Source organism: Aotus nancymaae, unplaced genomic scaffold, assembly GCF_030222135.1.
Source record: "Aotus nancymaae isolate 86718 unplaced genomic scaffold, 86718_ANA_hifiasm-v0.15.2.pri h1tg000077l, whole genome shotgun sequence".
NCBI lineage: Eukaryota > Metazoa > Chordata > Mammalia > Primates > Aotidae > Aotus > Aotus nancymaae.
Window position 1 is genome coordinate 17,569,562 of NW_026988492.1, and position 27,630 is coordinate 17,597,191.

A 27,630-nucleotide genomic window follows, 5' to 3' on the forward strand; every position below is an offset into this window, starting at 1 on the left:
ATTTCCACCCTTTTAAAGTCCTGTCACTTTTACTGGTGATTAGACTTCCCTTGGGGGATGATGCCAAAGACAAGGTTATCTTCAGGTTATTCTTTGTGGGTTTTATGGGGAAAGGTTTTTTTTGCTGAGCTGAGAATGTGGGAGTGGGGTAAAGAAACCAACAAATTCTTAGCTCACCAAAACTATACAAAAGCAAGTAGACAGGAGTTAAATACCAACTCAGCAAGAAGAAAGGAAAGGTTCTTAATAAATCCGTTTCAACACTGGTGTCTGTGCCCCCACCCCATGACTAGATTGCCGCTTCTGGTCTTGAAAGGTAGGGCTGTCCTCGTTAAAATAAAACCAGATGATATTGTGAAGACAAAACTAAGTGATACAACTGAGTTAATGGTACATTATAAGATAGCATTTTGGAAAACATTGAAGAGAACAAGTGCTGAGAAGAAGCACTTATTTTGTGTAATGTAAAACACAAGACGCAACCTAGTTTTGTCACAGGTAACTAGTTATTGGGGGTTAAATTATTTGTACGCATAAATTCCCTATAATCGTCATCATCCTTACTCAGATCCGCCTGGCTTTGATATAGTATTCCCAGAAACATAAAAACAAAATATGTGCAGTCAGCAATAAAAATTTTGAAACATTCTTTTGTTATAAATGATTTGTTAAGAAATAAAATAGTGGAACTGTGTTCTTTTCTTCATCCTAATATATGAAAAGTCTGTTAACTTTATGTGGTAGCTGTACATTTTGCTTGCTTGCAAGTAAAGACTTGTCAGGAAATCTGAGGGCATTGTGAAAATGACTGCCTGTCCCTGAGTCTGTCCCCTGCCAGATGTAGCATGAGCTGCTTGACATATATTACTTCATCTAATCCTCAGAACTACCCCATGAGACAGGAATTACACCATTTTACAAAGGAAAAAAGAAGAATTTAAGAGATTAAGGAATTTGTCTTTGGCCAAAGGGTTTGTATGAGGTAAAGCTAAGCTTTGAACTAGGTTTGACTGTCCCCCAAAGTCATGATTTTTTTAATAAGCCTTCATTGCCTCTGTGGCAATTAATAAAAATACTCAGGGATGCTTTTTAACAGAAGTGTATGCAAAGGGCATTGGAAGCACAAAAGAATAAATCTATGGTATTGGATGTTCAGTGGAGGAAAGGACACAGGACTGTTAGAGGGTGCACCTCAGAGAATGCGAGTCCTGAGTTATGGTGCGATGGGTAAGAGGGTAAACTTGGAGCATCACATTCCAGAATCACACTCACTTTGTAAATCTTAATGAGGTTGACCTTGGACAATTTACTTATCCACTCTGTGTCTTGATTTTTTTATCTGTAAAAAGGGAACACTAATTGTAACAACCTTATAACGTTCAGTGATGATTAAATTAGAAAATACTTGTCACTCATTTAGCATGCAAGAAATCGTAGCTATAAATAGTATTATTTTGGAAGGATAAGTAGGCATTCATTGGCCAGGCATGGTGGCCCACGCCTGTAACCCCAGCATTTTGGGAGGCTGAGGCAGCCAGATCACCTGAGGTCAGGAGTTTGAGGCTAGCCTGGCCAACATGGTAAAACCACATCTCTACCAAAAAATACAAAAATTAGCTGCACATGGTGGCACACACCTGTAGTCCCACCTACTTGGGGAGCTGAAACAGGGGAATCACTTGAACCTGGAAGGCAAAGGTTACAGTGAGCCAGTATCTCATCACTGCACTCCAGTATGGGTGACAGAGTGAAACTCTGCCTCAAAAAAAAAAGTCATTCATTGGGAAAATGGTTAATCTATGGAGAAGAAAAACACATGTACAAAGTGACAGGTGCATCCCATTTCAAGGGATGCCTACTAAGCTGCACGTTGGTGATGGTTTGGAGCATAAGGTGGAGAACAATAGGTGCTGAGACAGGAGAGACAGGCAAAGGCCGGACATGGAGGGCTCTGTATCATGAGCAAAGGGGAGCCAGTAATTGTTTTGAACTGGAGAGTGCTACTATCTAGTCAGATTTATTTTAGAAAGCACATCCCAGCACCTGTGGGGATGATGTTTTGAAGCAGCATTCCAGGGAAAAATTAGGAAAATATTGCAGTAGTTTAGGCATGGGATGATAAGAGCAGTGATACCGTGAAAATAAAGAAAGGGATTAAAAGAAGAAGTCCTCAAGATATTAAATCAATAACACAGTGTTCCATTTGAAAGAGGCAGCTTGGGAAAAAGAAATAATACTGCTTCTAAGGTTTCTGGACAATATCTTGTGACACCACTATTCAAATAGAAAATCACTAGGAGAGGACCGTGCTTTGAAGAATGAAATAATAAAAATGTTGGGCTTTGTCTGGAGAATTTGGTACCTTTAGGATATCCAGCTAGTGTTCAGTAGGTAGTCAGATAAGAGTGTTAGAAGCTCAGTAGAAACATCTTGGCTAGAGTTTTGCTCTTTTTTATTTTGAAGCCATGTAATGTGACACATATACATGTATAATTGTTATATTTTTCTGGTGGATTGACTCGTACCATTAGGTAGCAATGTTTTTAAATGCTTCTTGCCTTAATTTCTTCTTGTTTGGATTTAGTATAACTTCCATAGCTCTCTTTAGGTTCATATTTGCATTACATATTTTTAAATCCCTTTATTTTCAACTTTTCTCTAACTTGAGGAATATTTTGGTTTTTGTTTGGCTGTGTCTTTCAACTGGAGAATTTAATATGTTTATATCTGATAAAATTACTAACATTATTAGTTTTAAATAGACCTTTATGCTATTTGTTTCGTTTGTCCCACCTCTTTATGTTCCTTTATCCTTTCTTTTTAAAATTAATCACGTTTTTATTAACTCCCTTTTAAAATTATTGTTTACACATCTTCTTACTCTCGTTTCAGTAGTTACCTTAGAGATTACGATATTCAACCTTGACACTTTAAAATCTAATTTAAAATTAATACTTTTATCATGTTATAATCAATGCAAGGACTTCAGGACATTTTAAACCCATTTACCCACTTCCTGTCTTTTGTGCTATGTATGCCAAGTATTTTATTTCTACGTACATATTAGGTACATAAAACATTTTTATTGTTTTATATAATTATTAATAATGTAGAATTACAGTTGCCATTATTTTTCTTTTCTTTCTGAAATTCTATGCTTTGATATGGGACCAATATATTTCTTTTGGAAGACCGCTCTTTTGTGTTTCTTTTATTGGAGATCGTTTGGTTAAAAGTTTTTTTTTGTTTTTCAGAAATGACTTGATTTTCTTAAATTTTGTGGAATTATTTCTCTGAACATAGAGTTCTAGTTTGGCATTTCTTTGTATTCAGGATTTTACAATGCTATTCAATTATGCTCTGGCTTGAAGTCATTGCTTTCTATAACTGGGGATCTCCATTCCTGCCCTGGTCATCTCATTGTGGAGTACTGTTGTGGTTGCTGTTGTTGTTATTTAATTTTATTTTAGCCATTCTGGTAGGTGTGTATTAACATCTCCTGTGGTTTTAATTTGCATTTCCCTAATGATGAACAATTTTCATGTGCTTTTTTGTCATTCTTATATCTATTCTCTGGTGAAATATCTATTTATATCTTTTGCCCATTTTCTAATTGAATTGTTTATTTTTCTACTGTTGGGTTTTGAGAGCTTTTTATGTACTATCAATAATCATTCTTTGTCCATATGTGGTTTGCAAATGTTATTTTCGAGTCTATAACTTGCCTTTTCATTTCCTTGCCTTATATTAGCCTTTCACTGAGCAAAAGTTTTTAATGTTGTTCAGTTTATTGACTTTTTCTTTTATAGATCATGTTTTTGGTACCAAATCTAAGAATTACTTGTCTACCTCAAGGTCTTAGGTGTTTTTCTGCTGTTTTCTTCTAAAAGTTTTATGATTTTACATTTTTCGTTTGTGTCTCTGATCCATTTTGAGCTCATTTTGGTTTAGATATGAGATTTAGGTGGAAGTCAATTTTTTGCCTCTGGATGTCCAATTGCTTTAGCACCATTTGTTGAAAATGCTGTCCTTCCTTCATTTAATTGATTTGGCACCTTTGAAAAAAATCAGTTGGACATATTTGTGTGGGTCGGTTTCTGGGTTTTCTATTCAATTCCATTGATTATGTGTCTAACTCCTCACCAATATCACACTGTCTTGATTACTGTAGCTACATGGTAAGCCTTGACATCAGGTGGAGTGATTCTTCCCTCTTCATTTTTCTTTGTGAAGATTGTTTTAGCTATTTGAAGGCCTGTGCCTTTCAATATGAATTTTAAAATAAAGGCTGGGTGCAGTGTCTCATGCCTATAATCCCGGAGCTTTGAAAGGCCAAGGTGGGAGGATCCCTTGAGGCCAGGAGTTCAAGACCAACCTGGGCAATATAGCAAGAACTGGTCTTCACCAAAAATAACAAAATTAGCTGGGCATGGTGATGCTTGCCTATAGTCCTAGCTAACTGAGAGACTGAGGCAGGAGGATCCCTTGAGCCCAGGGGTTCAAAGCTGCAGTGAGCTATGATCACACCACTGCACTCCAGCCTGACCCTATCCTAAAATAAAAATAAAAATAAATTAAACTTTTTTTATGTTTGCAGAAAAACCTTGCTGAGATTTTTTGTAGGAATTGCATTATATCTATACATCAATTTGGGGAAAATTGATGTCTTTACTATGTTGAGTTTTCCAATCCATGAACATGTATGTTTCTAGATTTATTGAGGCCTTCTTTTATTTATTTCATTATTTTATAATTTTCATCACATAACCCTGTATATGCTTCATTAAGTATATACCTAAATATTTCATTTTCTTTGGAATGATTATAAATGGTATTATTTTTTGGTCTCCACATGTTAATGGTTAGTATATTAGTATATTAAAATTTGATTGATTGTGTGTATTGTTCCTTTATCCTGAGTTCTTGCTGAACTCACATATTAGTTCTAAGAATATTTTTCTATATTTCTTGGGATTTTCTACAGATAATAGTTACTTGCAAAAGTGGCAATTTTATTTCTTCCTTTTCAGTCTGTATATATATTAGAAGCAAATTTTTGTTGCTGCAAAAGAAATAGCACTTGAACATAAATTTTCTCAGCAAGGCAATATTTATTTCTATAGAAAGGTTCATCTTGCAGATGGAGCAATGGCAAGAGCACACCTGAACAAGGGAATGGAAGGGGTTCTTATCCCTGACGCAGGTCACACTTACTGCTGTATCATTCCCCTTTTGGCTAGGGTTGGACTGCACAGTCTAGGCTAATTCTGATTGGCTGTTTTAAAGAGAGCAGGGATATGAACCAGAGTAGCAGGGTGAGCATTTTCAACAGGAAGGACGGTTACCGAACAGGTGACTAAAGGTGACTCAGGTCAGAGCCAGTGACCAGAGTGACTCAGGACAGAACAGGTGACCAGGGGTACAGATATGAACTACTGATTAGAGCTGGTGGGAAGGTTGTCTACTGAAACCAGAGGCAAGGAGAGGAAGAGAATGAGGAAGTTAAACTTGAAAATGGAAAACAACACAGAAACTGAACATACTGGCATACTGATTCTCTGAAGAGAAATTTGGAACTCACTGTTTTCAACAGTACCTATGTTTTCTTACTTTATTCTGGTAAGAATGCTAATACTATGCTGAGTTAGAGGGTTGTGAAATAAATTTCATTGCCTTGTTTCTGATCTTAGGAAGAAAGCATTTAGTATTTCACCATTAAGTATGCTGTTAACTGTAGGTTTTTGCAGATGCTTTTTATCAAGTCAAGAAATTTCTCTTCTATTCCTAGTTTGCCAAGAGTTTTTATCATGAATGTGTGTTGGATTTTGTCAGATCCTTTTTCAATATAACTGACATGATCATGTCATTTTGCTAAGTAAATTATTTTTTAAATTTCCAAGTTGTAGAGAATGATTCTCATGAAGTGCCCTGGGACTAATGATGTATACATAGAGCATTTTCAGTGATATCTAAATAATGCAAGATGAATTAAAAGATAATGATAAAATTTTCCTTCTCCTAAGTTCTTTATGCATGAATTGCTCTTTTTCTATTAACTATAGCTACTGATTAGCTTGCTGAAATTACCTTTCTTTCAGTAAATGACCAGTCTTTTAGTTTTATGATTCCTAAATATTACCACACTAAATACACATTTTAATTTAGATTAAGCTGGGTTTGAAATTAGGATAACTAAAGTGAGTCAAATTGAGTGACACTACTAAAAACAAAACAATAAAAAACCTCATTACAAAAACTACTAATTTTTTTCCTGTATAACTTAAGTACTATACCTAAAGTATTGTACACATTGGAGATTAGGGAGTAAAATAATAAACACTGCTTACTTTAAGAGAAAAAGACAAAACAGGTTCATCTGAAACCAGTTAAATGTGTTTGCATGAATACACTGCTTTGGGGCAATTTTATGTCTGCAGCTTTGAAAATCACAGTGAGGTTGATTCCAAAAAAGGATCATGCAGTTCTAGCCCTGCGTCCCTGTGAGGTAGAAAAGAAGCTGTCTAGGTGTGCCCGCAGTTCCCTAAGGCATTAATTTTAAATGCCTTTGTATTCTGCTTCCTGTAGTTGCCATTAAAGCTTCCTCCAGCTGCAGCCTAAAGCCACAGATGGCTTGCTGGAAACAGGAAAGCGCCTGAAGTCAAGTCAGTCTGTATCTGCTCTTACAGCTCGCTGTGCACCTTCTCGGTAGTGGTCTCCAGAGATAGGCAGAGATACTATCCAGACAACCTCAATAAAATGTCAGCCAAATAGAATGTAAGCCACAAAAATGTCAGTTCTCCAAATAATGACTTAAAAATGTATCTAACTCCACTGAAGTCTTCAAGATGTTTTATCTTAGAGAATGTAGCTATTTTTCCCTTATCAGATTGATCCTGGCTTGAGCTTCACTCTGAGGTTTAGTCATCGGAGGGTAATCATTTAGGATCCGGTTACTGACTTTTAATTAAGCAGATTTAGACCTGGATCTCGCTGCTTATTATGGGGTTATATTTCCAATATTTCTTTAGCCAAAACATTTATTTTCTGTGAAGAAATGGCTCTTTTTTATGAGACAGATATTTCCAATTTAGGGAAGATAGTTCGAGTGACATTTGTTCTTGGACACAGGGTGTGTCATCAGAGAGTGACTGACATACATCATTTTCTAAATTGTGTCATCATTATGTATCTATGTCTTATCACTATTAATGAACTATCATTTTTCTTTTTCTACTTAAATACTAAATATACTTCCTTGAATATTAAAGCAATATGCAATAAATAATCAATCCATTCATACCTTCAGTCGTTGTTCTTCCGTACTATGCATGCCAATAAGCTTAAGTGGTTTCTTTAAGTAACAGTCAGTTCACACTGGAATCTAAGCTGCTCAAACTTCACAGACTCCAACTCTCTCTTTAGTTTGCAGGCCCATTTCAGATGAGCAGAATCATTAGCAATGTGTGGTTCTGCACTGCGTACTGCTGACGTTTCAGAATAATTTTGTCCTAGATGCCATCTGTGAATATCAGGGACTGGGCCTTTGGAAGCATTTCAGCTTTGGGAAATGTCTGATTGTGCAAATACTCTATAGTTTCACCTGACTTAGAAGCTATGGACGGGCCAAGCCTGACCTACTAAGTAATGGACCTGTAACAAAAATCACCCTGTACATTTGCTATCCATTGGATTTCCAGTCAGAGTTGAGGAGAGCCACTATTGTTCATGTTTCCTGCCAAGGTCCAAGCACAAAATCTCAGCATGCCCTAATGTTGAAAGCAGTCCCTTCACTGTGAGAGGAAAATGGAATGAGAAAAGCAGATTGAAGGCTAATCCCAGTGAACTTTAACTTTGGAACTAGCAATGACCTATATTTGTGTAGAATGCAGGCTTTACAGACATTACTTTCAGCACCGTTTAATCCTTGTTCCCAGTAGGAACAAGTAGCCCTACTTTGAGCTTATTTCATCCTCACCATTTCTTTCAAAATTGTCAATAAATTGTTCATCCCTTTATGCTCTTCTTCAGTCTTTTCTGAGCTGTCTGCTGAGGCCATGGAGTAGACAAAACTAAATCCCAAGTTCTGAGGATTGTTTTTTGTATTCTTTTATGGTAGACCATTTAATCATCTTGAGATTATTCTTTATCTCTCCTCTGTATTTTTATTCTGAATTATAAAATTTTTATCTCTAAGAAGGCCTTTTTCTTCCATAAAGATTATTTTCTTTAGCTTCTTATGTTCTGGAAAAGAAAAAGTTAAACATAGAGTGTGGCTGAATATAAACTGGACTGGGGTGTTAAACGCCACTCAGCCTCTCTCTATCACACTATGTAAATAAAAGATTTGTTGGCAGCGATGTTCTTGGTGTGTTGGGTAAATTCTTCATAAATTCAGTTTTCAGTCTGACAGTGTTCATGAAAGTGGAACATAAAAGTAAAACATGCACATTTTCCACCAGTTTTATTATGCAAAATGCTTGTTTTTGTATAAAATTGGATTTTTCAAGGTTAGGAAAGTGTTCAGTAAATCAAATCAGCAGTTCCAAAAATGCATATAGAACCCCATGTGTTTTCCCATTTCTCTCAGCAGCTCTATGAGTAAGAAGGAGACACCTGAAGGCTCTGTGATGGAAGCAAAGAGTGAGGGAGGGAGGGAGGGAGGGAAGGAGGGAGGGATGGGCTGGGGGGGAAGGAAGGAAGAAAATAAGGGAGTGAGGAAGGGAGGGATGGAGAGGTGGGGTGGGGTGAGGGGGATGGAAGACAAAAAAGGAGGAAGGGAGGGATGGAGGAAGGGAAGGAGGGATGGGATGGGGGAAGGAAGGAAGAAAAGAAGGGAGGGAGGGAGGGAAGGAGGGAGGGAGGGAGGGCAGGAGGACAGGAGGAAGGGAGGGAGCCTAGGAGGGAATGATCTGATCATGTTCTCAGAGTGTGACAGAAAATGGAAACTATGTTCTTTTAAAAACCCCCATGTACACGTAAGGTCTGTTCTATTTGGTCCGCACAGTGATGTGTCTTTGTTTTAATGCAGGGCCTCAGCAAGGATGTGGTGGTTATCTGACAGATTTGAATAATACTTTTGTCTCTCCTGATTCTGATTCGAATGGAATGTACGACAAGAATTTAAACTGTGTATGGATCATAATTGCACCTGTAAACAAACTAATTAACCTCACCTTCAATACATTTGCTCTGGAGGCAGCAAGTACTAGGCAAAGATGCATTTATGATTATGTAAAGGTAAGCCTGTTTTATTTTTTTACAGAACCTAATCATCCCAGACTCTAATATAGTGTATTCCAGTTTATATCATTACAGGAAGTCCCGAAAATTATGAGTACAGGTACTACTGCTTTTTAAAATGATTTGTTCTTCAATGATGCAACATTTAATATTATAGATGCTCTATCTTCATATTAAATTAATTTTTAATATGGGTGACTCAAATATTTTGTTTGACTGGCTTCTAACATTAGCATTAAAATCTCCTATTCATCAATGTCTTGCAAGAGACGATCTATGGGAAGGTCGGTTTTCTGAAGAGAGATACTCAAAGGACCTTTGGCAAATCCTAAAGTAAACAATAATGTCAGTGACACAGATAATCACCTCTTAATTTGACTATTTCTTAGCTTGTAGATTTGCTTATTACATTATGTTTAGATATGAAAATTGTTCTGAAATCCCATTAAAAGTAAATTGAGGGCCGGGCATGGTGGCACACACCTGTAATCCCAGCACTTTGGGAGGCTGAGGTGGGCGGATCACGAGGTCAAGAGATGGAGAAAAAAAAAAAATGTAAATTGAGGGTGGGCATGGTGGCTTGTGCCTGTAATACCAGCACTTTGGGAGGCTGAGGCAGGCAGATCACTTGAGGCCAGGAGTTGGAGACCAGCCTGGCCAACATAGTGAAACCCCATCTCTACTAAAAATACAAAAAATTAGCTGGGCATGGTGGCAGGCGCCTGTAATCCCAGCTGCCAGGGAGGCAGAGGCAGGAGAATCGCTTGAACCCACGAGGCGGAGGTTTCAGTGAGCCAACATCTCACCAGTGCACTCCAGCCTGGGTGACAGAACAAGACTCCATCTCAAAAAAATAAATGAATAATAAAGTAAATCAGGAAACTTCTGTTCAATTTTTAATGACTCTTTAATATTAAATTATTGTACCTATCAGGTGATATGGGTTCAGATTACAAGTGTTAAGTAGCATCAATCAGTATTTACCACTGCACTCTCAGGGGAAAAATAAAAAGTATGCAAGATTTCTATTTATGAGGAGCTTAAGTCTGACTGGAAAATTATGGGATGACGCATGCACGTTAACAATGCACAGTTCAGGATAGTAGCATTTAAGTGCTGATGAATGCATTCGATGCAAGCCTGAAGCAGTGTGCAAGCTTAAAAGGAAAGAAAGTGGATGGAACTCTGGCATGATCAAGAAACACTTGGTAGAGTGAGGGAAGACTTACTCAAGTCAGGAGAGAATTCAGGCGAGGTGAACATTTTCAAAAAGGCAGAGAACTTGATATGTGCATGTTCTTGGAAGAGTAAAGAGGCTGGCTGTATTGAAGCAGAAAAGTTCTAAAGAGTAGCGAGAAATAAGATGGCCTGCGTAGAGAAATACTGAGATTACAAAGGATCCTCAAAGTCAAACTCACGACTTTAGACTTCGTGTGGCTGAAAATAAGGAATAGTTGAAGGTTTTCCAATGAGCGATGTGATGAGAACAGTAGCTAGGGAAGACTAACCTGAAATCAGCAGCTGTGGGAACTGGAAGGGGAGGAGGCTGGGAGGGCTCCCAGGAGAGGTCACTGCTAGGTGGGGATGTCACTCTTAGACCTGGATCAGGGATGGGTCTAATCCGGCAGCCAAGGCAGAGACGGCTAGAGGGGTGCAAGAGAAACTTAAGCTCTAGGGTTGTCTAAACTTTTAAGAAAATTGTTTTAAAAGGAAGGAAAATGTGTAGAGGGAATACCGATTTGAGCCCTTAATTGTATGCTTATGTTTTTACTATGAAAAGGGCTAAGGCTGGGAGACCAGGAAAATAGCAGTGTGGTTTTGATGAGAGCAAGACAGACAAGTGGGACTGCGGTGGGCAGAAGTGGAATGGAGCTTCAGTGAGAAGGCAGCTCCATGAACAGGGAGGATGCAGCAAAGAGCTTTCCTTACGTCAGGAGAAAGGGTGCTTTCTTAGAGGGAGTCAACATGGAGTCAGAGAGTCAGGCTCTCAGCTCCAGGAAAGGTATCCAGGGAGGCAGCTGGAGAGGGCAAAAGGGGCAGGAAAAGAAACAGATGCATCATGAAGAAATAAATGTGAAGACCAGGAATCGTGTAGTATCCCTGAAGTCAAGAGGCAGGGGGAGTCTTTTACAAAGCATAGGTGGTCAGTACTATTAAACTGTCAAGTCGAGGCCAAGAAAGGTAAAGATGCAGACCAGCCTCATTCCATTAGATGACGGTCATTTTAATAAAGCATTGGCACAGAAACTGGATCAGAGAAGTTCATGAAAGACTGAAGATAACAGGGAATGGCAATTCAAGTCGAATTCTCCTTTTCTAAAATGAGACCTGGCCGGCCAGGTGTGGTGGCTCACATCTGTAATCCCAGCACTTTGGGAGGAAAAGGTAGGCAGATTGCTTGAGCCCAGAAGTTTGAGACCAGCCCTCCAACACAGTGAGAACCCTTCTCTACAAAAAATACAAAAAAAATTATTTGGGTGTGGTGGTATGCACCTATGGTCCCGGCTTCTCGGGAGACTGAGGTGGGAGGATCCCCTGAACCCAGGAGGTAGAGGCTGCAGTGAGCCGTGATTGCGCTACTGCACTGCAGCCTGGGCAACAGAGTGAGACACTTTAGAAAAAAAAAAAGTGGAGAGAGACCAGAGTGACTAGAGCAGTCCTAAAGCTGAATTCAGAACTGTCCAAGAGCGCCCTTGGTTTTACAGAAAGGTAATCAGGTTTAGAGACAGACAGTATGGAGACTCAAAGCCAATTTTGCTGTCAGACAGATTTCCTGATCTCCCCGATTCCTCATCACTTCATCTATTTTTCTTGAAAATCTCCAAATAGTACCTCCCATGAAAGGCAGTTTTGAGGGATAAAATGATGTGTACTGGAGTGTTCAGCACCGTGCCTGACATCAATGGGAAACAAATTTACTTTCCTTGTTTTTCCCTTGGAGTAATTCCAAATAGGCATGGGCACTATGAAATTTATTTTCTTTAGAAACTAAAAATAATTGATTTACATATAAAATTACAATTTTACATTCTTATAGAATGTTTTGAGGATGGTTCTGCTAGGAGATTGGATTTACTCTCAAGATCCATTTTTATGGAATGTGATTTGATAAAGTCATCAAAACAGCTTGTTATCTGAATTTCCATAATTCATTCAGGCCAGAAATTGCAACATCAAAAACAAGGAGTTATTTTCTTGCTTCAAAATAAAATATCTTTTTTTCAAATAAATTCTGTTCAGAACTATTCTTGTTTTCCCCTTTGGAAAAGCAATTTCCTTCAGTTGGCAATGTTTCCAACTACCAGTAAACTGGCAGATCAAAGAACAACCCTCGGAATGTGGAGGTTGGAGGTTTCTTTATTAAAGAGATTTTTCTGTGATAAATAGGACATTTGATTCCTTTTAGATTTTTTTTAGAGATTATGATCAAATCACTTTTTAGAAAAGGTAATTTAACTGAACTCTGTGGTAGATAAAGTAAAATCATACCAAGTCCATTATTCATTCATAATTCTGTCCTGTTTTGTTTGTGAAAGGGTTGACTTGGAGAGTAAATATGGTAACCAAATCACCTAGTTAATTGTGCATTTCACTGAGTGGTCTGTATTGAAATCCACATCACATCCATTGCAGAAGGAGTTAGTTGGCAAAGGTATGTGCCAGGCCCTGTACCAGCATCACTGGAGATGTAGAGAGTTAAAGACATATTTTGAGGAGTTCAAGCTTCTTGAGGAGCTGTCAGGGAAGCGTAAGAGACTGACATGTAAACAAATCATATTCATTTAAATAATTACATTTAACGTAAAAATAAAATACCTTTAAATAATGGACATTTTTGTCACATTGTATAACATGTTGTATAACATGATAAAAATCACAAATAGAAACAATGTAGAAGGGCAGAGCAGAAGAGGCTCTGATTGGCTTCATTTGGGGGTTCAGGAAAGGCTTCCCAGAGGGGATGGCTGAGCTGCGATTTACAAAATGAACAGAAACTCATTCTCTTTTGTTATCCTTTACAAAATTAAGAGGAACATCACAAAAGCATGCTTCCTGTGGGAGGCTGACTACCGAAATGGGGAGGGACAGGAGAGGCTGTGAGCTACACCCTCTCACGCCCAGCTTCTTGGTTGTCACTCGTGTGGTGAGCAGTGACTCAGGCAGCACAGGGGCCAGGAACGTGACCCTAGCTGACTTTTTCCATCAGGAAATATGGAACCAGCAGAGAGATGTCCTCATCCTAACAGTGTCCAGTTTTTCCTCAACCCCATCGTGGTCCTTTTTTTTTTTTTTGAGATGGAGTTTCATTCCTGTTACCCAGTCTGGAGTGCAATGGCACGATCTCCGCTCACAGCAACCTCCGCCTCCCGAGTTTAAGCAATTCTCCTGCTTTGGCTTCCTGAGTAGCTGGGATTATAGGCACGTGCCACCATGCCCCGCTAATTTTTGTATTTTTAGTAGAGACAGGGTTTCATCATGTTGGCCAGGCTGGTCTCGAACTTCTGACCTCAGGTGACCCACCTACCTCGGCCTCCCAAAGTGCGTGTATTATAGGCGTCAGTGCCAATGTTTTGTAAGCTTCCTTTCCTACCTGAAGTGAATGTCATCTATACTATAACTGACCCATAATGTAATTTCAAAAAATATCCTAAAGGCAATGAAAAGGAGAATAAACAAGCAAAGTATATAAAATAGTGTATATTCACATATGTAAATACTCTAACACCACTGTGCAAAGTCAGATAATAAAATAGGTGCCTTTTATATGTGGAATGGGGGTGAATAAAAAGTATAAAATTAAACAAATATGGGTGGGTTGTACTTGCAACTCACATGCCAATAGCAGCATCACCGTCTGCAACATGAATTTCCAAAATAGTGGAAAAACTCAAACATGTCTAAACCAAAGTACAGTCTTCTCTCAGCTTACACAATAATTGCATTTCTGAAAATTTGGTACATATCAAAAGTGTGCAAAACTATTTTTGTGTTAATATATAAAATAGATTTAGGTTTTGGAACCAAATAATTATAAACAGATTCTTGTTTTTTTTACACAAATGTCTGACAAGATATTCAAAAGTTATGTGGGACATAAATCTTCACTTTGCAAAAACTGTCCTGTGAATGAGTAAATGCTTGTTATAGCCCCAAATTATAGTGATGACCCAAGAAACCCCACACTTGTGCGGAACACTGCCTGCGGGGTGGTATTGACCTCGGTGAGAAGGTCTGACTTAACGCACTGGGTTTAACCAGTCTGCGTCAGCCACTGGAGCTGAAGTGGGGGCTGTCCATCTTTGGGGAAAGGATCGGCAGTCTATGGAAGGCATCACGTTCCTATCCATATGAGGTCGTACCTACTATTCTTTTTTTTTTTTTTTTTTTTTTGAGACTGAGTCTCCCTCTGTTGCCCAGGCTGGAGTGCAGTGGCACGATCTCAGCTCACTGCAGTCTCCGTCTCCCTGGTTCAAAGCAATTCTCCTGCCTCAGCCTCCCAAGTAGCTGGGACTACAGGCATGCACCATCATGCCCAGCTGATTTTTGTATTTTTAGTAGAGATGGGGTTTCACCATGTTGGCCAGGATGGTTTCGATCTTCAGATCTAGTGTTCCACCCGCCTCGGCCTCCAAAAGTGCTGGGATTACAGGTGTGAGTCACCAGGCCTGGCCTGATTCTTTCATTCAAGTAATATTAATTAGCATACCTACTATATTCTAGACATTGCTCCAAGAACTAGAAAAGAGCATTGAGATTCTAGAAAACAATACCAGGAAACTCCTGCACTGGTAGGACTGATTCTAGTCATTGCTTCTTTGTGGCTTCTTCTGAGACAACTGGGACTAGAATAATGTTTTTTTTCCCCAGAAAATTCTGAAATGGGTCAGAGTTTAGCCCCAAACCTGCAAAGTCACTCTCTATTCTTCTTCCCATACTGAATTATACCCCATCGGAGGTTCTGAAATAAGATCAAAGAATTTGTGAAGATTCTCTAAGATGCTCCAAGTAAGAATATCAAAATCCTCCTGTGATCAAATTCCCAGGGAAATATTAAAAGAGAAAGTCCTAAGGAAATTAATCTATAAAATTATTAGATTCAAAAAGAATTATAGTCCAATATCAAAGTGTATTACCCTTGTGCATTAAACATTCACAGGAATTAAAATCCAAAAATTTTCTCAGGCCAATGGCTGGGTGAAGGGCAGGATTGTGCCATGGCTGTAGCAGAGCCTGCCTGTCACTAAATTATTTGTACAGTGCCTTCAGGATCATAGCAGATTCTAAAACTATCAGAGTTCTAAAGGTTGAGAAAATATAACATTCTTCTCAGCACTTACCCACATCCACAAGACTTAGGACATAATTCAAGCTCCAGGTCCAACGCAGTTGTGCCAGGAAATGTATGCTCCCAGAATGCGGCCGGAAGCTGTGTGTGATTGTGCAGCTCCTAAAGGCACCATTCATATCCCAGTCTATGTATGATTCCCCCTCCTCATCATTGTATAGGACACCCCCCGCAGTGCACTGTAGGGCAACCTGGCAGAAGTTTGTAGTGGAGATTGTTACCAGAGAACAAGAGAGCAGATAGAGATCTTGGGTTTGACGCACCGGAGTCTAGAGCCTCCAATGTCAGTTATCCTGAGGCCACAAGCTATTTCAGCTCACTCAGGAGAAATCTTACTGTGGCATTGAATGAACTAACACAGCACCGGCATGGGGCCAGGGACGTATGCCATTTCCTTCCATCCAGCCCTGGCCTCCGCCTCATACCTTCCTTCACATTGACCAGTTACCCATTTAAAACCCAAATCTGATCTTGCATCTCATGGGATCGGATCCATGGTATGAAATGTATGGAACCTCACAGCTTTGTTTCTTGTTTCTCCTGTTCTCTCATCCCAGCCCCCAGCCCAGATGAAGGGGGTCAGAAGTTGTTGACACGTGCCATGCATTTCACACTTCCGTGGTCTGGCACTTATGTCTGTCCTGCTGGGACACCCTTGCTCTTTTTTTTTTTTTTTTAGATGGAGTCTTACTCTGTCGCCAGGCTGGAGTGCAGTGGCGCGATCTTGGCTCACTGCAACCTCTGCCTCAGCCTCCCAAGTAGCTGGGACTACAGGTGCATGCCACCACAGCTGGCTGATTTTTGTATTCTTTAGTAGAGACAGGATTTCACCTTGTTAGCTAGGATGGTCTCGATTTCCTGACCTCATCATCTGCCTGCTTCGGCCTCCCAAAGTGCTGGGATTACAGGTGTGAGCCACCGTGCTGGGCACCCTTCGTCTTTTGTAGGTCTGAAGGTCTCTACTGACATTTAAGGGCCAGTCCAAATGTCTGTCTCCATCATGCGTGTTGTCATGATACACTTCCATTCTTTTATTGTAGGACTTATTTTTCTCTATTTTGTATATAATTTATATAGACCCATATTTATGTGTATACATATATAGTGTATATGCATATATATACACACACAAATATATATGTGTGTAATTTATAGACCTTCACTCTCCTTTGTTCATGAGGAGGTCTATGTCTTGAAGGTCTAGAAAGGGTGTATAAGGCCATTTGAGACCTTCAAGACATAGACAGGACCTAGCACAGAGGCCTGGCACACAGGTCCCAGAATAAAAACGCTTACTAATATAAATGTGATTATAAAGACAGCAATGATTATCATGAAATTTTAACTTGTTTGCCAGAAAAAGTCCATGACCTAAAACTTGGCAAATGTGCTCTTCCATGAAACAAGTCGGTGAAGATGAGAAAACTCGAATGTCTTCTGATTCTGAACGAACTAAAATCATGTTTAAGTTTGGAAAGACAGTGCCATCTAGTGGTGCATTTCTTTTTCTTCTGAAATGACTGGTTTTAGCCGTTCCTGTCTTACATAATCCTAGCACTTTAGAATAATGTCAGTGGTCATGGTCGTGGCTGTTCTGAGGCCTTGAACACATCATAGCTCTGTTATGAATTCAATATTTGGAGTTAGATATGCACGGATACTCAGAAGAAAACAAACGTTTTCTAGTTACGTGCTTGAGAGAAATCCAAGAACCCATTACTTCGATGGCTGTTTCTAGAAGGCTGCGGTGGCTGGGAGTTGTTCTGGGTGCTGGCACAGACACCACAGTGAAGAAGTCAGACAGAGTCCATGTCCTCACCCATGGCACTTACATCCTTGTTGGGAAAGAGACCAGAAAAAGCAAAGCAACACTAAATAAGATCAGTTTTGATTATAATAGGAAAATAAAACAGGATGACGCTGAGGGAGGGCACCATTTGATACACTGGCCTCTCTGAGGAGGTGACATGTGTGCTGAGGGCTCATGACAGGGAGTCCTTAGCTGTTCAGGTTCAGCTTCAGCTGAGGAAAGACATCTCCCATCTCCAGGCAGGAAGAGCGGCGGGAGCAGGGCCGTGGGCAGGAGTCCTCCTGGGATGAAAAAGGTACAGCCAGCAGTGAGCTGCAGGCCAGACCATCTGGGGCTTGCGGACCATAGCAAGGAGCTGGAATTTTACTTTAGGTGCACTGGGGACCTGCCGGAGCATTTTAGACAGAGCAGGAGCATCATCTGATTGGAGTTTGCAGGCGTGCAGGCAGTTGAGTGGAGAACACTGGCTGCTCTGGCATTAGGCCTATCAAGAAGATGTTTCAGTGGGAAGAGGTGAAGGACGATGGTGATCACCTGAAGATGGAACCGGCTGGGGTATATTTTGAAGGTAGAATGGAATGAATGTGGAGTGAAGAGAGCAGAATCAGAGATGACTGAAGTTGTAGGCTTGAAACATTGAGGTAAAGAAGGCTCACGGAGATCAGTTTTGGGAGGGCTAGTGGGAGAGAGGAATCAGAGCACGTATTTCTTAGATATTTATTGAGTGCCTTTTATGTGCAGACACTTTTCTAAAAACTGGGAACACAGCAGTGAGCAGGACAGAAATCTGAGCATTCATAGAACTTGTATTCTCTTCTGAGGGAAAGACAATGAAATAAACAAGTTTAGCTTGGGCAACATAACAAGACTGCATCTCTAAAATTACTTTATTTTTTTTTTTATTTTTGAGATGGAGTCTTGCTCTGTCACCCAGGCTAGAGTGCAGTGGGGTAATCTTGGCTCATGGCAACCTCTGCCTCCCAGGTTCAAGCAATTCTTCTGCTTCAGCCTCCCAAGTAGCTGGGATTGCAGGCACGTGCCACCATGCATGGCTAATATTTTTGTATTTTTAGTAGAGACAGGGTTTCACCGTGTTAGCCAAGATGGTCTTGATCTCCTGACCTTGTGGTCCACTCACCTCAGTCTCCCAAAGTGCTGGGGTTATAGGTGTGAGCCACCACACACGGCCTGAAATGATTTTTTAATTAGTTAGGCATGGTGGCATGCACCTGTAGTCCCAGGTACTTGGGAGGCTGAGGTGGGAGGACCACTGAGTCCAGAAATTCAAGGCTGCAGTGAGCTATGATTGCAGCACTACACTCTAGCCTGGGCAACAGAGTGAGACCTTATCTCAAAAAAAAAAAAAAATGTTAAATACGTTGTATATAGAAGGTAATACTTGCTGTGGAGAAAAATCAAGCAGGAAAGGAGATAGGAATGTTGGGAGAGTTTACGTAAGGAACCCGTTATTGAGTTGGGGATACCTTTTTTTGTTTGTTTTTTTTTGTTTTTTTTGAGACAGCCTTGCTCTGTCACCCATGCTGGTGTATTTGCACCATCTCAGCTCACTGTAGTAACCTCAACCTCCTAGATTCAAGAGATTCTCCTGCCTCAGCCTCCCAAGTAGCTGGGATTACAGGCGTGCACTACCATGCCTGGCTGAGTTGGGGGTATCTGAGTGAAAACCTGAAGGAATGTAGGAGGACAAACTATGTGGATATACAGGGAAGGGCATTCCAGGCAAAGGGAACAGCAAATGCCATACCCAAGCAGCAGGAGCATGCCTGGTTTGGCTCAAGAAGTGGAATGAACAAAGTGGAGATGATATGAAATTGGATGAGGGCCAGGCACAGTGACTCAGGCACCTGATGTAATCCTAGCACTTCGGGAGGCTGAGGTGGGTGGATCAGGAGGTCAGGAGTTTGAGACTAGCCTGACCAACATGGTGAAACCAAATCTCTACTAAAAATACAAAAATTAGCCAGGTATGGTGGCGCACACTTGTAATCCCAGCTACTTAGGAGGTTGAGGCAGGAGAATTGCTTGAACTCAGGAGGTGGAGGTTGCAGTGAGCTGAGATCATACCACTGCACTCCAGCCTGGGCAACAGAGTGAAACTCTGTCTCAAAAAAAAAAAAGAAAGAAAAGAAAAAGAAATTAGATCAGAAAGGTCAGGGGCAGGAGAGGACAGAAGGCTATTGAGATGGCTTTGGCTATTCTATTGAGTGGATGGGAAGCAGTTAGGAGGGTTTCAGCAGAGTGTTGACCTGGTCTGACTTACACTTTAACAGTATCCTCTGGCTGACATTTTGAGAATAAAAAGAAACAAGAGTAGAATCAGGGGCTTTGTGGGAGGCTGCAGTGATCATCTAGGAAAGAGATCAGAGCAGCTGGGGCCAGAGTGCTAGTGGGTGCAGAGGATAAGGCAGCGGTGGGTGCAGAGGGTAAGGCAGCGGTGGGTGCAGAGGGTAAGGCAGCGGTGGGTGCAGCGGGTAAGGCAGCGGTGGGTGCAGCGGGTAAGGCAGCGGTGGGTGCAGAGGGTAAGGCAGCGGTGGGTGCAGAGGGTAAGGCAGCGGTGGGTGCAGTGGGTAAGGCAGCGGTGGGTGCAGAGGGCAAGGCAGCGGTGGGTGCAGAGGGCAAGGCAGCGGTGGGTGCAGCGGGTAAGGCAGCGGTGGGTGCAGAGGGTAAGGCAGCGGTGGGTGCAGCGGGTAAGGCAGCGGTGGGTGCAGAGGGTAAGGCAGCGGTGGGTGCAGCGGGTAAGGCAGCGGTGGGTGCAGCGGGTAAGGCAGCGGTGGGTGCAGAGGGTGAGGCAGCGGTGGGTGCAGAGGGTGAGGCAGCGGTGGGTGCAGTGGGTGAGGCAGCGGTGGGTGCAGAGGGTGAGGCAGCGGTGGGTGCAGAGGGTAAGGCAGCGGTGGGTGCAGAGGGCAAGGCAGCGGTGGGTGCAGAGGGTAAGGCAGCGGTGGGTGCAGAGGGTAAGGCAGCGGTGGGTGCAGAGGGTAAGGCAGCGGTGGGTGCAGCGGGTAAGGCAGCGGTGGGTGCAGCGGGTAAGGCAGCGGTGGGTGCAGAGGGTAAGGCAGCGGTGGGTGCAGAGGGTAAGGCAGCGGTGGGTGCAGAGGGTAAGGCAGCGGTGGGTGCAGCGGGTAAGGCAGCGGTGGGTGCAGCGGGTAAGGCAGCGGTGGGTGCAGAGGGTAAGGCAGCGGTGGGTGCAGAGGGTAAGGCAGCGGTGGGTGCAGTGGGTAAGGCAGCGGTGGGTGCAGAGGGTAAGGCAGCGGTGGGTGCAGAGGGCAAGGCAGCGGTGGGTGCAGCGGGTAAGGCAGCGGTGGGTGCAGCGGGCAAGGCAGCGGTGGGTGCAGAGGGTAAGGCAGCGGTGGGTGCAGAGGGTAAGGCAGCGGTGGGTGCAGAGGGTAAGGCAGCGGTGGGTGCAGCGGGTAAGGCAGCGGTGGGTGCAGCGGGTAAGGCAGCGGTGGGTGCAGAGGGTAAGGCAGCGGTGGGTGCAGCGGGTAAGGCAGCGGTGGGTGCAGAGGGTAAGGCAGCGGTGGGTGCAGAGGGTAAGGCAGCGGTGGGTGCAGAGGGTAAGGCAGCGGTGGGTGCAGAGGGTAAGGCAGCGGTGGGTGCAGCGGGTAAGGCAGCGGTGGGTGCAGCGGGTAAGGCAGCGGTGGGTGCAGAGGGTAAGGCAGCGGTGGGTGCAGAGGGTAAGGCAGCGGTGGGTGCAGCGGGTAAGGCAGCGGTGGGTGCAGAGGGTAAGGCAGCGGTGGGTGCAGAGGGTAAGGCAGCGGTGGGTGCAGTGGGTAAGGCAGCGGTGGGTGCAGAGGGTAAGGCAGCGGTGGGTGCAGAGGGTAAGGCAGCGGTGGGTGCAGCGGGTAAGGCAGCGGTGGGTGCAGAGGGTAAGGCAGCGGTGGGTGCAGAGGGTAAGGCAGCGGTGGGTGCAGAGGGTAAGGCAGCGGTGGGTGCAGCGGGTAAGGCAGCGGTGGGTGCAGAGGGTAAGGCAGCGGTGGGTGCAGAGGGTAAGGCAGCGGTGGGTGCAGCGGGTAAGGCAGCGGTGGGTGCAGCGGGTAAGGCAGCGGTGGGTGCAGAGGGTAAGGCAGCGGTGGGTGCAGACGGCAAGGCAGCGGTGGGTGCAGACGGCAAGGCAGCGGTGGGTGCAGAGGGTAAGGCAGCGGTGGGTGCAGAGGGTAAGGCAGCGGTGGGTGCAGTGGGTAAGGCAGCGGTGGGTGCAGAGGGTAAGGCAGCGGTGGGTGCAGAGGGCAAGGCAGCGGTGGGTGCAGCGGGTAAGGCAGCGGTGGGTGCAGAGGGTAAGGCAGCGGTGGGTGCAGCGGGTAAGGCAGCGGTGGGTGCAGAGGGTAAGGCAGCGGTGGGTGCAGCGGGTAAGGCAGCGGTGGGTGCAGCGGGTAAGGCAGCGGTGGGTGCAGAGGGTAAGGCAGCGGTGGGTGCAGAGGGTAAGGCAGCGGTGGGTGCAGTGGGTAAGGCAGCGGTGGGTGCAGAGGGTAAGGCAGCGGTGGGTGCAGAGGGTAAGGCAGCGGTGGGTGCAGAGGGTAAGGCAGCGGTGGGTGCAGAGGGCAAGGCAGCGGTGGGTGCAGAGGGCAAGGCAGCGGTGGGTGCAGAGGGTAAGGCAGCGGTGGGTGCAGAGGGTAAGGCAGCGGTGGGTGCAGCGGGTAAGGCAGCGGTGGGTGCAGCGGGTAAGGCAGCGGTGGGTGCAGAGGGTAAGGCAGCGGTGGGTGCAGCGGGTAAGGCAGCGGTGGGTGCAGCGGGTAAGGCAGCGGTGGGTGCAGAGGGTAAGGCAGCGGTGGGTGCAGAGGGTAAGGCAGCGGTGGGTGCAGTGGGTAAGGCAGCGGTGGGTGCAGAGGGTAAGGCAGCGGTGGGTGCAGAGGGTAAGGCAGCGGTGGGTGCAGAGGGTAAGGCAGCGGTGGGTGCAGAGGGTAAGGCAGCGGTGGGTGCAGAGGGTAAGGCAGCGGTGGGTGCAGAGGGTAAGGCAGCGGTGGGTGCAGCGGGTAAGGCAGCGGTGGGTGCAGAGGGTAAGGCAGCGGTGGGTGCAGAGGGTAAGGCAGCGGTGGGTGCAGAGGGCAAGGCAGCGGTGGGTGCAGCGGGTAAGGCAGCGGTGGGTGCAGAGGGCAAGGCAGCGGTGGGTGCAGAGGGTAAGGCAGCGGTGGGTGCAGAGGGTAAGGCAGCGGTGGGTGCAGAGGGTAAGGCAGCGGTGGGTGCAGCGGGTAAGGCAGCGGTGGGTGCAGAGGGTAAGGCAGCGGTGGGTGCAGCGGGTAAGGCAGCGGTGGGTGCAGCGGGTAAGGCAGCGGTGGGTGCAGAGGGTAAGGCAGCGGTGGGTGCAGAGGGTAAGGCAGCGGTGGGTGCAGAGGGTAAGGCAGCGGTGGGTGCAGCGGGTAAGGCAGCGGTGGGTGCAGCGGGTAAGGCAGCGGTGGGTGCAGAGGGTAAGACAGCGGTGGGTGCAGACGGCAAGGCAGCGGTGGGTGCAGCGGGTAAGGCAGCGGTGGGTGCAGCGGGTAAGGCAGCGGTGGGTGCAGCGGGTAAGGCAGCGGTGGGTGCAGACGGCAAGGCAGCGGTGGGTGCAGAGGGTAAGGCAGCGGTGGGTGCAGAGGGTAAGGCAGCGGTGGGTGCAGAGGGTAAGGCAGCGGTGGGTGCAGAGGGTAAGGCAGCGGTGGGTGCAGAGGGTAAGGCAGCGGTGGGTGCAGCGGGTAAGGCAGCGGTGGGTGCAGCGGGTAAGGCAGCGGTGGGTGCAGAGGGTAAGGCAGCGGTGGGTGCAGACGGCAAGGCAGCGGTGGGTGCAGAGGGTAAGGCAGCGGTGGGTGCAGAGGGTAAGGCAGCGGTGGGTGCAGAGGGTAAGGCAGCGGTGGGTGCAGCTGGTAAGGCAGCGGTGGGTGCAGCGGGTAAGGCAGCGGTGGGTGCAGAGGGTAAGGCAGCGGTGGGTGCAGCGGGTAAGGCAGCGGTGGGTGCAGAGGGTAAGGCAGCGGTGGGTGCAGAGGGTAAGGCAGCGGTGGGTGCAGAGGGTAAGGCAGCGGTGGGTGCAGAGGGTAAGGCAGCGGTGGTGAATGGACTCTCATGACACATTCTTTTTAAAATCATGTATTACTTTCCCAAAGAGGAAAAAAATGTTAAGCCTCATACCAGGGTTTTACTGAAAGTCATAATATAAACAATCCAATTATAATTCTGTTCCTAAATTAAGACCATCTTTAAGAACATCCATGTAAAAATATTGTGAAATATGCAACTACTTTGTAAATAATGGAGAAGTAATGACGTGTTTTTCTTCTCAGTTATACGATGGGGATAGTGAAAATGCCAACTTGGCTGGAACGTTCTGTGGTTCCACCGTACCTGCTCCTTTTATCTCTTCTGGTAACTTTCTTACGGTTCAATTCGTCAGTGACTTATCATTAGAAAGAGAAGGATTTAATGCTACATACACCATCTTGGACAGTGAGTAAATAAGAAGCATTTTGTATGTTATGAAATACACATGTATTTATGTACTGAAAAGAATGCCCTGCTTCTTATATTGAAGTTTCAATGTTAATTACTAAACTCAATGTCAATTACTATCTAAACTCAATGTCAATGGCTAAACACCATGTTAATTACTCTATGTTTAATCTGTGACACAAATTTGCTATAATCTTTAGTCAAGGATATAAACCCCCAATTCTTAATAGAATGATGAAAATATAGCTCCTCTGAGGTGGGAGGCAGGGAAGATGGAATTTTAAAATGGCCTGAGATGAGACATGAATGAAATGTCTCCTGTGTTGCTTTTTCTTCCCTCCCCAGTGCCTTGTGGTGGAACATACAATGCAACTTGGACCCCACAAAATATGTCATCACCCAATTCATCAGACCCAGGTGTCCCATCTTCCATCTGTACTTGGGTCATCGATGCCCCTCCACATCATCAGGTCAAGATCACTGTGTGGGTGTTACAGCTGAGCTCGCAAGACTGCACGCAGAATTACTTAGAGCTTCAGGACTTGCCACAGGTAACAATCATAGGATGAATGGCAGCCGCATCTAGTGACCTTTTCTCCAGTACTGGCAAAACACTTGAAGTAATGAAGCCAAGATTATATAATTTTCTAAGTGACTTCCAGATTAATGTGTTTTTCATCTGTACAAAAGCCCTCCAATCAGAGGTGTCGAGAAGCTTGAACTTGGTCAGTCCTGTAGGTCTGGAGCTCTCAAAGCTGCCTGTGCCTAAGAATGCATTTAAGATGCATCTCAAAAGTGCATCCTCCTTGGCACGCCCTAGAGACTGATTCCCCATAGAACACCCATTTATCTGAATTTCTGACAAACTTCTCTGGTGTTTTGGTGCCAATACCAGAGCTCCATGGATAATGCTTGGAGAAATACGTATAGTTAGTGGGATCTATGTATAGACTGGATTGAAAGGGGCAACACAGAACACAAGAGAATCGGTGAAGAGGCCGTTTGGTACCAGTCTCACAGGTCTATATTCATGGTACTATCAGAGAGATAAAAGGAAAAAGCCATTTTGAGGTTAAAAATGCTGAGTCTGAATTTCCCCTGGCATAAGATGTTGAGGAGACAGCTGAGAGTGGGATGTTGACTGAAGGCCCAAAGATTTTTGTGCATCATCATTATCATGATAGGTAATTGAAATAATGAAAAGAATGCGATTATCCAGGGAACATATGTAAAGGGAGCAGCCATGAACTGAGGATGGATACCAGGGAGAACATCTAAGAATACCTAGATTGTCTTTCTGCAGTTCGCAGGGCAACTAAGCCTCCCCAGTTCATTCTGAGAATGGGATGTTCAAAGCCCCATGTGGTGGACTAGTAGAGTTTCATCTGTCTTCTGAGTTTTCAGGGTCCTCTTCGTTATAAGTCTGGGGTCCCCTGTTTCTCACATGGTCTTGCTGGGGAGAGAGAAGTCCAGTTTGTCCGACTCCAGTGTGGAGAGCTGTGAGATGTGCTGGCGGCTGAACAGGCCCTGGACTTGCTGAGTTTTGTACAAAGCATAGATGCCGAGATGAGCTCCCAAGCTCCAAAGGTGGACAGGATGCTAGATGATCGTTCCTCCGTTGGTAATGGTTTTCAGGACAAAATCCCTGTTACCCAGGGGTACCCTGACCGGAAGGACTTACAGCCAAGTGGAACAAGGCCTTTTTGGTTAAAGCTCTTTCAGTTTTCCCCGCTTCATGAAGCTAAGACAATGGGGATCAGGGTGGACCACTCAGTGGGGCACAGAATGCCACTTACAGGGCACTAAGCACCGACTGGAACAGAACAGCAGCTAGCACAGCCTCGAGTAAGACCCAGTGTTTGTCATGACTGAATAACGTTTTCAACTGAATGAATACAGGAAAAAAGTCAGGGTTTCAGACTGGGCAGGTAGGGAGGAAAGACAAACAGTGACTGATGAGTTGGGAGGAACTGGGATTCTTGAGGGATCCGGGAGTAGACAGAGAAGCCCTAATTGGAAGATCATGAAGGAATGATGCGTAGGGCCGTTACAGAGGACGGTGGCTAGTTGCCACTGGAGATGAACAGAGACGCAGAGATGGAAGTCACTGGTGGTGAGAAATACAAAGTGAGGGTGTTTAATGGCTTGTCTGTAAAAATACTGGAACCTCTAAGGGTTCAGAAAGGAAATTGGGTGCAGGAGACTACTATGAGCTGAGACATCTCGAGTCTTTCATAAATGAAGGGAAGTAACCGGGAGAAAAGTAAGTGAGAGTGATGAGAATGGTGAGACTATCTTTGGCCAGACGTAGAGACCCTCAAAGGAGAACCAGCTTTGAGGCAAGGATGGAAGCTGCAGTGAGGAAGCATCCCTCTCTTCCCCCCAGGGCAGCCCCCATCCTTCCTACTCAGTGAACTGTGGAGCATGGGAAAAGAATGGCCTCTACCAGGATGCTCCTGGAGAACCAGGTTTTGCTAAGGCCACAAAGTGGAAAGGCAGGGAATGTATACAGAGAATAATTGACAGCGCAGTTAAAGTTCACAGGATACAGCAAAGTTAGACAAGGACCAAGAGGAAGACACGGTGGGGAGGAGGAGTGGAAGCCCCGAGCAGTAACAGGAGTTTGCAGGCAGAGGCAAGTGGGGTCTTTCAGTAGGTTCCTAAGGACTGCAGATATTAGAGACATACCTGTGACAGGGAGGCCACACATACTCTGACTTTGGTACAACTTGTTTTTACGCAAGAACTGATGGGCATTCCACTGTATTTACTCCTGGCTTTTGAGAGGTGATGAGGGCCGCCCAAGTGTTACAGAGGAGAACTGGGACCTCATGACAGGCCCTGGCTGGCTTGGGGGAAGTCCAGTGGAACCAAAGGCTCGGATTAGATTTGCTAAGGGGTAGCAAGGGCTGGATCAGGGCGATGGTGGTTGTTAGTCCTGTGGAGCTCAGGATGATGGCAAGAGTCCCAGGAGGAGAAGCACAGTGAACTCTCAAGTAGCACAGTTGTGCTCAGAGCAATGGCACAGGCCTCAGCTGGGAATTCACATCGGGGGAGGGGTCTTGTTTTCAGCAGGGAAGTGTCTTTGGTTTCAGCAGAAACTTTGCCTCCCCTCCTCGCACCGCCTCGCCAAGGTGCGAGTGTGTCAATTCCAAGGCCAAGGTGAGTATTCTTGCACAGCACTTCCAACATCAGAGCTGGTTTCCACGGTTAAATATTTAAGCCGTACTTTTATTTGCAGTTTAATTTCTGTTATGGCCTGTTCTCTTCTAAAACTATATCTAACATGATTTGGCTTCCATTTCATTTCAGGGTCATGGAAATTCGAGAATTCAGTTCTGTGGCAGAAATGCTTCAGCCGTGCCAGTGTTTTATTCTTCTATGAGTACTGCAATTGTCCTTTTCAAATCTGGAGTTTTAAACAGAAATTCTAGAATGAGTTTCACCTATCAGATAGCAGGTGAGTCCTGGAACTTCATCTTTTATTCAGAAAAGCTGCCATCATTATCATTATTCCTAGAATAATTACAGTTGTTACTAGAATTGACTCCCGTGAGTATTTAGGATTTGTTAACAAAAACCACACCCATCTCTTAACTAGAACCCAGGCCCAATTTAGCAAACGACTAAAGTTGATTTCTAAAGAGGGAAAGAGAACATAATACTAATCAAGATGCTTAGAATGCTAGCATTTTCTTCAAAGACTATGTAGCTGATTTAAAAAATATACTAGTTATCTTATTAATTATCCTCTTAACCACAGTGAATAAATATTTATTTGTAAGAAATACATATATTTACA

General features: G+C 44.3%; 1 protein-coding gene across 2 annotated transcripts in view; it reads left to right on the forward strand.

Moving 5' to 3' along the window:
• The window catches only part of CUBN (cubilin), a 290,819-nt gene that overhangs the window by 251,342 nt on the left and 11,847 nt on the right, over positions 1-27,630 (forward strand). For both annotated transcript variants that reach the window (XM_021675689.2, XM_021675690.2), the window contains 4 exons: positions 9,029-9,237; positions 23,663-23,825; positions 24,174-24,379; positions 27,141-27,288. In XM_021675689.2, coding sequence (XP_021531364.2) covers positions 9,029-9,237; positions 23,663-23,825; positions 24,174-24,379; positions 27,141-27,288 — 726 coding nt within the window. The remainder of the gene's footprint in view (positions 1-9,028; positions 9,238-23,662; positions 23,826-24,173; positions 24,380-27,140; positions 27,289-27,630) is intronic.